The sequence below is a fragment of the Schistocerca americana genome, chromosome 4, assembly GCF_021461395.2.
Source record: "Schistocerca americana isolate TAMUIC-IGC-003095 chromosome 4, iqSchAmer2.1, whole genome shotgun sequence".
In the NCBI taxonomy this organism is placed as follows: Eukaryota; Metazoa; Arthropoda; class Insecta; order Orthoptera; family Acrididae; genus Schistocerca; species Schistocerca americana.
In genome coordinates, this window is record NC_060122.1 from 274,564,998 (window position 1) to 274,578,048 (window position 13,051).

The 13,051-nt window shown below is 36.8% G+C and overlaps 1 protein-coding gene across 4 annotated transcripts in view; it reads left to right on the forward strand.

The window, feature by feature from the left end:
* LOC124612727 (major facilitator superfamily domain-containing protein 12-like) overlaps positions 1–2,064 on the forward strand; it is a 61,158-nt gene extending 59,094 nt beyond the window's left edge. For all 4 annotated transcript variants that reach the window (XM_047141096.1, XM_047141095.1, XM_047141097.1 and 1 more), the window contains exon 11: positions 1,623–2,064. In XM_047141096.1, the coding sequence (XP_046997052.1) occupies positions 1,623–1,723 (101 nt within the window). In that variant the 3' untranslated portion in view covers positions 1,724–2,064. The remainder of the gene's footprint in view (positions 1–1,622) is intronic.
* Positions 2,065–13,051: the final 10,987 nt, after the last annotated feature.

A 13,051-nucleotide genomic window follows, 5' to 3' on the forward strand; every position in this document is an offset into this window, starting at 1 on the left:
GTAAGCTTTACCAGGGAGCCATTGCTATGCGTCAGGCACTCCGTCCATATTTATACGGGTACCCTTCCTTTTTCACGTGCTTCGTCTGGTTTGAATTGATTGCTTATTTTTCTTTGATCTGTTAAGTGCTGTTATAGGTGTTTACGTCGCTCTAAGCTGAAAATGCATTACTGTAGTGTGTCACGCATTGTTTGTTGCATTCTGATAATGATTGTTTGCGACCTGTCACTGCTCGCGGCATAGCTTGCTTTTGTGCACGCTACCGCCACTTAAAAAAAGAAAAAAAAAAAGAGGAATTGTCTCATTAGTGAAACAATGGCAAGAGACTGCTATTTGTTGTTACTTACACTGCTGCTTTCTTTGATAATGATCAACAAGAACCAAATAATAGACTGCGTATGATAGATGATGTTCTGAATGAGAGTTTAGCGAAAATTTTTCTCCGTTTGAAAATCTTTGCAGACGCCTCTTTAGTACATTACATTCTGCACAGAAATTAGTCATCTTAGATTTAAAAATCTAATCAATTGCCATGCTTCATTTCTGGCTGTATCACTATTAGGCATAAGAATAATACAAATATAAACATGACACGATATGTATATTCTTCCGCATTTGCTGTTGTCTCACTCTAGTTTCGTAGTTTATTAGGCAGACAGGATTTAAATGAGATAGCAGCAAACACGAAAGAATACATGGCAAAATGTTTATATTTATATTATTCTTATGATGAAGAGAATACTGCATGTGATTCACAATTCATAAAAGTTCCTATTAGCAACCATCTCTTATCACAGGTAAGAAAAAATTCAGAACGTAGAGTTGGCCATATTGACAAATATCCCAAACAGTCTTGCCAGTCGGATTTTCATAGTACATTGAAATGCTGCTACATTCTATGATGAACAATACGGAATTTGTATTTACTTCGTTGGATAATGTATGAAAATGCAGTGGTCGAAACTCGGGGCGGAGAAAAAAAGCTCGTTTTCCACCTTTTTTTTATTTTATATGCTGACGCAGAGGTTTTGGGGCCAGTATTTATCTTTGTGCTGCAAAGCATGCCTGTGTAGCGCTACATATATTCAACGGCAGAAGTTAATTGTAGTGGCACCTACCAACGTTTTTCAGAACTTCCGCTTACTTTGCACTCGATTCTAAGGCGCAGGCAGTTTTTTGGTTTACAAAAACCAGAAAAAAAGTGTGGCTTAGATTCGAGTAAATATGGTAATTTACTGTTTTTAAGTCACAGCAGTTGTCTGTTGTTCTTGTAGCTAATATCATGAATTTAAAAGGTCCACAATACAATTCATCCAGTTTGAATTCTTAGTAATATATTCCCTCATAAAGTTATTGCTTTCTCTCGTATTTGCTATTGATCTGGTAAGCCTATTCAATGGAATTATACGTCGTTTCCATATGGTATTGATTCATCAGATTTGCTATTTTTTTCTGGAGGCAGAGAGCATTTTATTTATTTTACTCATTTGGTATCAGTATTAGTAAGTTGTCACTCATGTTGTTCTATATTGAGATAGTGTTACCAAGGTAGTGATTAATTACACAAAAAAAAAGAAAAGAAAAACACCTGTTCTGACAAAAGCACTTGATTGTCATTTCAGGTGCGGCACCACCATACAGTTCACTGACTTCTGAAGAACAAACAGATGGCTTTGTTAATACCAGCATCCAAAATGAAAATCAAGCTGGCCTGATATCTTAATATATAATTATTGTTACTATATGACTGTTGACTGTGATATATTTTGTAAATGGTACTGACTCATAATCTTAGTCACTTATAATTTGTTGTTGTGTGTGAAGTTTTATTGTACCTACTGTTCCAAAAATTTGTTTCCTTGTTTGTTTATATATATATATATATATATATATATATTCATCATCAAGTATGTGTGCAATGATTGCTTTAGCAAATGTTGTATTTATTTATTTGTTGTTTAATGAGTGTAGTTTAAAAATGTTTTGCACAGACACTACATGGAAGATAACTGGCAGGAGACTTTCAAAACTATACTTCAAAAGTTTTGTGATGTTGCTTCCTAGACAATGCATTTACAAGTAGTACAGTTTTATTTTATTTATTTATTTATTTATAATATTGCTTGCTCTATCGCTAAAGAATTTCATTCTATACTTTCATCTCCAGGTGGAAACTGGAGTAGTGTATTAACAAGATTATTTGTTGCTAACACTGCACAACTTTAATACGGAGTGTCTGTGAACAGATTTTATTCATAACATGTGTGTTTGACTTTCAAGAATTCCCATATGTACTCATAATAAGAGGTATTTGTATTTCCCACTCCATTTATGGCTGACAACCTGAAACTCTGTTTTAGCAAACAGCTAGCAGTTACCTGATCTTTTGACTATGTACATAATTTGATAATGCTACAAAACACTTTGTAAAACTTCTTGTTAAATGTAATACAAATTGGAAATTTTATATTGGACTAAGTTTCACAATTGTTGCAAACAGTTTAGATGCCCACTTTTGATATTACGATATTAGTTTACACTACATTGGAGAACAATATGAGCTCATGTTTTCATTTTTGTATTCCAACTGAATGTGATCTTTTACGCTGTGGTTAATACTTTATTTCAGTTATCAATTTCCAAAAATACGAAAGATGTTGTCAGTATGTCATACAGTACTCTTAAAGGCCAATGTAACCAGATCCAATTCCATATTAGCTTTCTTGTATCTTCGGCAAAAGTACTTCAGATTTTACTCTTACACATATTCTCTCTTCTTTCATTTCCTCTGTACTGGGGGTGTCTTGTAGAAAAGGCATATTCTAGCTAGTCAGCAACAGGAGTAGACGTTCAAAGTAACATAATTGAACCTATTTCCAAAACAGACTTTTTATTTGTTATTTATGTGAACTTGAAAGCTGGAGGTATAGGTTTATGGGTAATTAAAGCCATTTATAAGAACCATTCATTAACTAGACATCTTGTGTGAATATTTTATGAGCAAATTAGCACCATTTCTGAATTTGAGTGCAGGCACATTTCTTTGATAGACATGATCTTTGAGATAGTTCACTCTTAGATTCCATTCATATACCATAAGAAACTAATAGTTGACAATTGTAATTGATTTTCATGTTGACCTCTGAATTCTTTAACAGCATGTTCGAGAAAGGTGTCATAGTTTTAGTGTTCAAATCATTGAATTAAGTGCACTTGAGCCTTCATATAAGTTATTTGTTTCTTTTTTAATGTTAACCCATTAAGCTGTCCACAAATAACTTAAGATTGCATTACGCTATCACCTTTTGTATCTTATATTCCCCTTCAAATTTCCACTTACAAAGTCTGCACTTGCCAAATTTCATTTCACTGAGGCCTCTTGTATGTGTTTGTACTTAGTATACAGAAAATTTAAAATATTTACCTAAAATTTATGCCCACACATTTGCATTGCAGATCAGTGTCTCACCATATCATGCAGTGGTATTGTAGCAGCATGAAGCATGGCAAATGTCTGGCGATATTTAGAGAGAGAATTTTACACTGTGGCAGTATTTAAATATTCATTCTACCCTACAGGTAGCAGACTGGAATTGATTTTGTACTCATCGGTTACACGTAGCCGCAGCATCATTGACTGTAGGTACTTTCCTGCCAGTTGCTGGTGTGGTTTCTTGCTTTTATCAGCAAGTCCTCTTTCTTTGCAGAGCTGTTGCCAAGCTTGTGTGTCTCAATAGATTCTCTCTATAGAAGGTTTGATATCTCTTGACGGCATATCCTACATGTGCCATCAATTTTTTTTTTTTTAATGATATGTCATGCTGAATCACAGCCACCAGTGCCGATTATTTCAGCGAACCTGTCATTGAATTGTAATTTTCCACAGTTCTGTGGTATTCCTCAAACTCCCTACGCTGTGAGTAGTTCTATCTTTTTGTCAGTTTGTGTACCATCTTTATGCTATGCTTGCATTGAAATTCCTGATATTTCCTCTTGTGGTGTATCTCAGGCTTGGTCTTAGTGATGCTCCTGGCACTCATGGTGTTAACTGCCCTGCTCCTTGTGTCTGAGGTGCTGTGGCTCACATACTCATCTCATCTGGACTAAGAGTACTGATGATACTTTTCTGCAAGATGTCATAAAAAAGTATCCCACAGGACAATGTGAGGAGAGCACTTACAGTCTGCACAAGTACAACAATGAAAGCCTCATTATCACATCAGTGGCAATGCACTTCTTAATTTTTGTCACCTAATTTCTGTACAGGAACACATCTTACATAGTGAATGTCAAAAAATTATTCTGAATGTGTCTTCAATTGAAAATTTTTGTTCAGCCATGTTGTGTTGCATAGCTATGTCATTAGGCTTTATAATTCTTTTCTCAGAAATCTGATCAAGTTTAAACATAGAAAATGAAATTAAGGTGTGCGTGCGTGTGTGTGTGTGTGTGTGTGTGTGTGTGTGTGTGTGTGTGTGCACAATGTTCAGTTCTTATAATATTGTGTTAAAAGACCCAGGGTAGACAGGTGGAATAAAAATGTTTCAAACATCAGATTTGAATCACCTTGCTCACTAAGTGTACAGGCTAAAAGACTTACCATAAACACTATGGAGCAGGAGAAACATAAAAAATCTATTAGCAATGTTCTGTTTTATAAGAATAATTGTATAACATTATTGAATCACAGTCAAATGTTTTCCTCTGACACATTTTTAAGGGTCCATAAAGCTTGATATGGCCAAGTGTGGTTTTTAAAAAAGCTAGATAAATCGTAGTTGTCAACTGTGTTGAAATGACTTACAGGTTAAGCCTCCATTACTCTGTAGAATTGAGTTTTGCCACCACCACCACTCAGGTCATTAAGATCTATTGTTACGTGCATTTGTATATAAACGAACTTGAGTAGTTATCCCTGCCTACAGAATATTTTTCCTTAAATAATTTTATTGGTGCTACATGTGTAAAACTAATCATGTCAGAACCTGAAGGAAAATTTTCAAATCTAAATTGCTGATTTTTTGCTAAATTTTGAATACTATATAGTAGTTCAAGAATTTTTTTTGCTTCGACATGTCTTAAAACTTAACATTCTGTGTCGATGTAGTGAAGGATTTCCTTATGTTTAATTATTATGGAAGCACCTCAGTGAGTTTATTATGGAAACATTGTATATTACAGTATCAGTCAGACCACATAGTTGCAGCTCACAGAATGTAGAACAAAAACAATCTGAAAAATTAGAATTGTCTGTGAGCTTGCAAGTGCTATTTGATATGTCCTCTCTGTAATTGTGGGCCCTAGTTCAAACGTGTTCATAAATAGGGCCAAGAGAAATGCTGCTTTACTTAAAGCTTTCATATACTTGTATATGTGACGACAAATTCTTATTTGATATTTCCGTCCAATAAGGTATTTTCTCCTGTAAAATCCTCTACTTTTTATAACTTTTTGCTGTCACACTTTATCACAAATTTGTGATAATTTTGACTTTGGAAAAGTAACGTTTCAAGGAATTATTTTTGTAACTTTTTCAGTTGAATGTGAAACTCCTATTACATGTAAGAGTGAATAATCTGAATACCATTTTGCACTTTTAAGTTGCATGGTTTCAGCTGTGTTTGTCTTAAATTATTATGACTTAGACTTCCTGAATAATCGTTATGTTATTTGTACCTCAAATATAATTACACTTACGTGAAAGTATGTCATTACTATGCTGAATGTGGGTTATCAACACACTATATATGTGTTTTGCCCTCCATTGAAGGTTATAATATTGTGTGTCACTAAATGAATTAATCTCTTTTAGCACCAAATGTAACAGGCATTTCCTGTATGATAATTCTTGTTAATCTTCTAATAACAGCTCAGATGCTGACCAGTTTCTTCCTTACCACATTCATGGTTTGAAGATTTTGTACTTAATATTTTAATGCCAACATTGATATTGGTAGGATTTGTGAAATATATTCTGTATTAATCAAATTAAGAAATTGAATCTGCTGAAAATAAATGTTCCTACCCCTTGAATCTCCTATAAGTCACAGTTATTGATTTTCTCTGATTATTTATTTACGTTTTTCAGTCAGCTTTGATGAGATAAAAGCTATATATCCACATGCATTTCATTTTTGTTTTTGAGTTGACTTTAGTTTCAGGTTCAGGTATTGTCCTGTGACAATTATCCCTTCCAGAAATATAATATTAGTCTTTAAGACAAAATTCTGTTGCCCTGTTTTTGCCATTGATTCCTACAGATATCAATGAATAACATTGTGTACCTGAAAAATGTGTATTTTTCAGCTCTTACTGCTGGCTCTTTCAGCATAAACACTTGAATATGTTGCAAATACTCACTCAGAAATTATTTGTAGAATTGTTACTTTAAGTTATCCTGTCAGAAGTGTAAGTACTCAGTTTTGTATTACTATGTAATCAGAAGGTTTCTTGAAAACTGCTTTTTGTGTATCCTTTACTTACTAAAATTGTGAGACCAAGACATTGTTTTCATAGCTTGTTGTTCTTATTTATGGATCACAAATCTTCATTGTCTCTTGTATAATTTTAAAAGCACTATTGTGAATGTTGTCATGGTACTATGTTTGAGTCGATATGGAAGAATTAGTGTGTTCTAAGGTGACACATTTTTTAAAGAGCACAAAGAGAGATATTTAATTAGCACAATGTGATAAATTATATTTTATAACCTGCAGAAGTTTATTTATGTGAATCATTTATATTTATTCAGCACAGTATTTTATGAAAATAAAATTTAAAATTGTTTCTCAAAATATTTGTAATTTTTATCAGTTTTTGTATGTTTTACTCCCATGAGAATGAATGAGAAATATTGTATGTCAGCTGAGGGCATCAAACGTTGTACTGCATGTACAAGAAGCAACACTAAAACTTTGTTATGAAGGGCAGGCTAAAAGTTCTCCCCTTTATCATCTTACTCTCATGTCCATAGAAGCTAAGTTTTCAGCAGTTCAACCCATACTGCATTTCATCAACTTCCCATACTGTTTTTATGTCAGTGTAATCTAATAGCAAGTGAAGTGGCACGGTGATAAAGCACACTGGACTTGCATTTGTGAGGAAGATCATTGAAATCTTGTTTGCCCACTTGTGGTTTAGGTAAATTAAAGCAAATGCCAGAATGGTTCCTCGTAGAGGACATGGGAGATTTCCTTCAACTCACAAGGCGCGTTTTTTAAGTGAGGTCCATTTGAACATAAGTACACAACGAAAGGTTATTTCAAAAAAGTAAATTTATTTTCAGAAAGTACACACTTCACTCTATTTTTTGACATAGTTGCCAAGTTTGTTGAAAAACGCATCATACCTCTCAACCAATTTTAAAATACCCTCATCTGCTCTGATAAGCAAGAGTTCACTGCCGTTTTCACGTCGTCGTCGTCATTGTAACAGCTGTCACTGAGGTGTTGTTTGAGGTGGAGGAATAGATGGTAATTGCTCAGCACAAGATCAGGACTGTAAGGTGGGTGGTGAAAAACTTCCCAGCCAGAACTGTCCAATAAATCGCGGGTCTGACCTGCAGTGTGAGTTCTTGCATTGTCATGGAGAAGGACAATTCCCTTTGTCAACATGCCGCGTCTTTTGTTTTGAATTGCTCTGCGTTGCTTTCTCAGGGCTTGGCAGTATGCTTCTGCATTGATAGTGGTTCCTTGTTGCAGGAAGTCGACCAACGAAAACACCATGCCTATCCCAAAACACCAACGCCATGATTTTGCGCTAGGACAGTGTGTTTGGCCTTCGCCTTTACAGGCGATTGTGTGTGTCTCCATTGCATGCTCTGTTGCTTCAATTCAGGCTTGATATGCGAAACCCATGTTTTAGATGGGTAGATCACATAACTAATGAGGAAGTATTGAATAGGATTGGGGAGAAGAGAAGTTTGTGGCACAACTTGACCAGAAGAAGGGATCGGTTGGTAGGACATGTTCTGAGGCATCAAGGGATCACTAATTTAGTATTGGAGGGCAGCGTGGAGGGTAAAAATCGTAGAGGGAGACCAAGAGATGAATACACTAAGCAGATTCAGAAGGATGTAGGTTGCAGTAGGTACTGGGAGATGAAAAAGCTTGCACAGGATAGAGTAGCATGGAGAGCTGCATCAAACCAGTCTCAGGACTGAAGACCACAACAACAAATGTTTTATCTTCAGTTATGATCTGACCCAAGAAGCCATCACCTTCTTTATGATAATGAGTCAAGAACTTCATCGCCCACTCTAATCTTTGGTTTTTGTGGTCCTCTGTTAGGAGTTTCGTGACCCAATGGGAAGATGGTTTCCTAAACGTTAGGTGTTCAGGAACAATGTCGTAAAACACTGATCTCTACATATCAGGAAATTTGTTTGAGAGACCTGTTGTTGTGAAATGCCTGTTCTCACGAATCCTTGCTTCAACTGAAGCCACCAAATCATCTGTAATCAAAGAAGGGTGACCGGAGTGGTCCTTATCATGGACATTGTCACAGCCATCTTTGAATTCTCATACCCACTTATGCACTATGCTTTCACTCATAACAGTATCATCGTACACTTCGCAAATCCGTTGAATTTCTGCAGCAGACAGGTTCCTTGCCGACAAAAACTGTATCACTGAGCGAACCTCACACATTTTGAAAGCACAGAACAGAACTGTACAGGTTAGCTACAGAGTTGAAACAGCACAGTTGTTCCCGAAGCATGCCAGTATAAGACGCACACGCTCGTTGCGGCACGCGCATTAACTTCTAATGTCTACAACAAAACGGACCTTACTTAAAAAAACTCGCCTCGTACGTACCCTGTCTTTGTCATCGATGAGGCTTTAAAAATCCTACTCTCCCGTACTTCCACTTGAATGCAACAGTTGCGTGTGATGTTTACACTTAAAACAGTTTTACGCATCTACATAGTGGCTGTCTGAAGGTATAAACCAGTAAGACTGCCAAATACCAGTTTAATATCTTTTAGCAGAGAATCAGATTTCTGGAAGCCAACACCATGTAACAATAAGCTTTGGAAAGTTTGATGTTAGAGGTTGTTCTTGAGCACATCTGAGCAAAGTAAATGTGCAGAACTTGGGTTTTCTGCTGAAGGTAGGATACAAATTAAGAAGTATTGAAGTGGGCTGATTTTCCTTAAATTGATACCATAAATGCCAATGTTTAAGAGTTGCTCCTGAGAACATCTCTTCTTATTTGAACTTGGCACACATAGTCATTGAGAAATTGTGAACTACATGCATCTTGACGAAACAAGACTCTGCTGTTGGAGAGGAAGAAACACTTAAATCTGCATTGGAATTTAGTGTAAATTTGCTAAAGTGTTATGACCAAAGAAATAATATAGAAATGTTATTTAGCTACTGTAATTTGATTTCAGTTGGAAGTTTTCCAAAACTTATAGAACAAGCTAATTAACATGTGAACTGTCCTATGTTTAGTGATGGGTGTTTCACCACCAGGCCAGGCACACAGCATTAGATGTCAGGCTCTGCTGCAGCCAGCAGTGGCCACACAGTCTCAGGTACATAGTTCTATTTCAGCCACCAGTGGCCACATGGCAGATAATGTGTTAAACCGAGTTCAAAGCAAGCAAATCTCATCTATATTCTGCAAACCAGTGTGAAGACTGTGGCAGAGGATACTTTCCATTGTATCAGTTATTAGGGATACTTCGTATTTCATTCACATATGGAGCATGTACTGCCTCAAAGAATGGCCTGCTGCTTTCTTGTTTAGTTTTACTTTTGTGACACTACACAATTAATCTTTTGGTACAATCATTCTGTATGTAGTAGTCATTTGCTTGTAATGTGACAGTTCAGTTATCTTTTATGTAAAAATGATTATACTATCATAATTTAAATTGACCCACTTCAAGCTTTCCTAATTATTCACTTTGTACTCATACATATAAATAAAAAAATTAATCTGACCAGCATGAAATTTCAGTGCACTGTACAAAATTAAATTTAGATCACTTGTAATTGTGGCAACATACTAGTAATCCCTGATCTGTTGGTTTGCAGCTTAAATTTACCCCATTTTGAAGGTATTTTATATACTACATGGCCATTTATTTATTTATTGCTTATGTAGTTGGAGCTTAAGACCTTCTGGTGCATTAGACTGGGAAATATACACACTCAAAAAAATTGTGTAACAATTTCAATAATAACAACTTGTATTAATAATCATAATAATAAATGGTATTAAAAGTGATATTGATTGGTTTAACACATTTGAGGTTATGCTTGGTATTATCAGAAGTGGAAGGGATAATGAAAGAGGAGAAGATTGGTGTGAAGCCGACAGTGGCTGTTGAGAAAGAACGGAACATCAATTGGGAACTCTGTAGATAAGAGGGAGAGGAAATTGGTGGGGGAGGGACAGTTGGTGAGAATGAACTGTAAACGAAAGTGCTGGGTAGTTACAATTAAAGTGCAGCAGCTCACAGAGGTCAGATGTGGGATGTACTAATGGTACTGGAGTGAAACTCAGTAGGTGTGGTAACATGGTAATGTGGAACCAATTTACACTGGAAAATAATTAGTTCCAATTTTGGCCACCAGGTGCAAATCTGGCACTGTGAATGCAAGAACGACATATAGATATGTTGCCATATATAATGGATTATAAAAGGGATGTGGACAGAAATGGTCAAACAAGTGGGAAAGCCATAATGTTGATTTTATTATTAACCACCACTTACACAAATCATTCAGTATGAGCTACAGAGGTGTTGGCAAGATGCTGCTTCTATAAAACCACATGGAATATGAGCAATGTGTTCCTGTATATAGGCCTTCAGATCAGGTAGAGACTGAAGGTATCCCTGGGAAATGTGTTCTTTTAGATGGCTCCAGAGACAAACGTCACATGGATTCAGATCAGGTGATCTTGCAAAACATGCATCTGGAAAATCTCTGGAGGTAACATGTTCGTGAAAAGTTGCATTAAACAGATCTTTCACTGAGTAATTGACATGAGGTGTTGACCCATATTGCATGAAAACAGTGGTTTGCACATGATTGTGCTCTTCCAAAGCAGGAATCACGTGCCGTACAAGGAGGTCTCGATGATGTGCAGATGTCTCGGTACACTTGACAAGCCCTCTGGATGTATTCTCTTCAAAGATTAATGGACCGAGAATAAAGGTGTTTGTGAATCAACACTACACAGTCACGTACAGTGAGTGCAAATCCTCTACATGTGTGATACACAGTTTAACAGTACCCCAAATTCATCAGTTCTGTGTATTCACTGCACCCTGTAGCGTAAAATGTGCCTTGTCCCTCCATAGAGCATTGCCCAGCCACATCATCAGTTTTGATCCATACCAGAAAACAAAGAGCAAATTCAGAACATTACTGCAGGTCATGAGGTTTCAATTGCTGCGCTGTCTGGAACTTGTACAGGTTCAAATGTAATATAGACCACAAAACTTTCGATACCATTGACCATTGGATGGACAAGTCTCATAGCTTTTCACGAGCTCTAACACAGGGTGTGTCCTGCATGGTCAGTTACAGCAACAGCAACACCTTCAATAACTTCAGCCAAGATAGGATGCCTTCCATTTCTGGATGACACTCTAAGCTCACCTGTGTTTTCAGATTTCATTATCTTCTTTAAACCATTAAAGACCTCGAGCTTCTCAGACCTTTCAGTTGGCGATACTCTCTCAACACAGCACTGTAGTTGTTGCTGTTCACATGAAACAGTTTCACTAGCAGCACATGGGATTTCTTCTTGGTAGCCATATTGTTCATTCATGTTATGGCTTGTCAAATGACAACGTGAATGTCATACCATCATGCATATGAGGTACAGTTGCTAGACTTGCACCTGGTAGCTAAAGTTGGAACTTTGTTTTCCAGCATGAATCAGTACTGCATTACTACATTTGCATATCTACCAAGTATCATTCCCATATGGTAATTACAGTTCACATTGAACCCTCTTGAGTAGATGCACTTTAATTATAAGCACCTGGTATATGGAAGACATAGCAATTATGATGCATAGGCCATTAGCTGTCTTATGAAGTTTGAAAGGATTTTAATTTCTCTGATATTTTGAGGAAGATTGTTCCAAACTTGGGTTCCTGATAGAGAACTTATACAGGGTGTTACAAAAAGGTACGGCCAAACTTTCAGGAAACATTTCTCACACACAAATAAAGAAAAGATGTTATGTGGACAGGTGTCCGGAAATGCTTAATTTCCGTGTTAGAGCTCATTTTAGTTTCGTCAGTATGTACTGTACTTCCTCGATTCACCGCCATGATTTCATGTGAGATACTCTACCTGTGCTGCTAGAACATGTGCCTTTACAAGTACGATACAACATATGGTTCATGCACGATGGAGCTCCTGCACATTTCAGTCGAACTGTTCGTACGCTTCTCAACAACAGATTCGGTGGCCGATGGATTGGTAGAGGCGGACCAATTCCATGGCCTCCACGCTCTCCTGACCTCAACCCTCTTGACTTTCATTTATGGGGGCATTTGAAAGCTCTTGTCTACGCAACCCCGGTACCAAATGTAGAGACTCTTCGTGCCCGTATTGTGGACGGCTGTGATACAATACGCCATTCTCCAGGGCTGCATCAGCGCATCAGGGATTCCATGCGACAGAGGGTGGATGCATGTATCCTCGCTAACGGAGGACATTTTGAACATTTCCTGTAACAAAGTGTTTGAAGTCACGCTGGTACGTTCTGTTGCTGTGTGTTTCCATTCCATGATTAATGTGATTTGAAGAGAAGTAATAAAATGAGCTCTAACATGGAAAGTAAGCGTTTCCAGACACATGTCCACATAACATATTTTCTTTCTTTGTGTGTGAGGAATGTTTCCTGAAAGTTTGGCCGTACCTTTTTGTAACCCCCTGTATAGGGAACGTGGCAGTGTTACATAGTGGTAGAGAATGAGTATTCCTGCTGCAGTTTTCAGAGACTAGTGTAGAGCTTGATACAATGATAGAGTAGGTGGTAGAGCAAATTCAGGGTATGATAATCTCTATGCTTA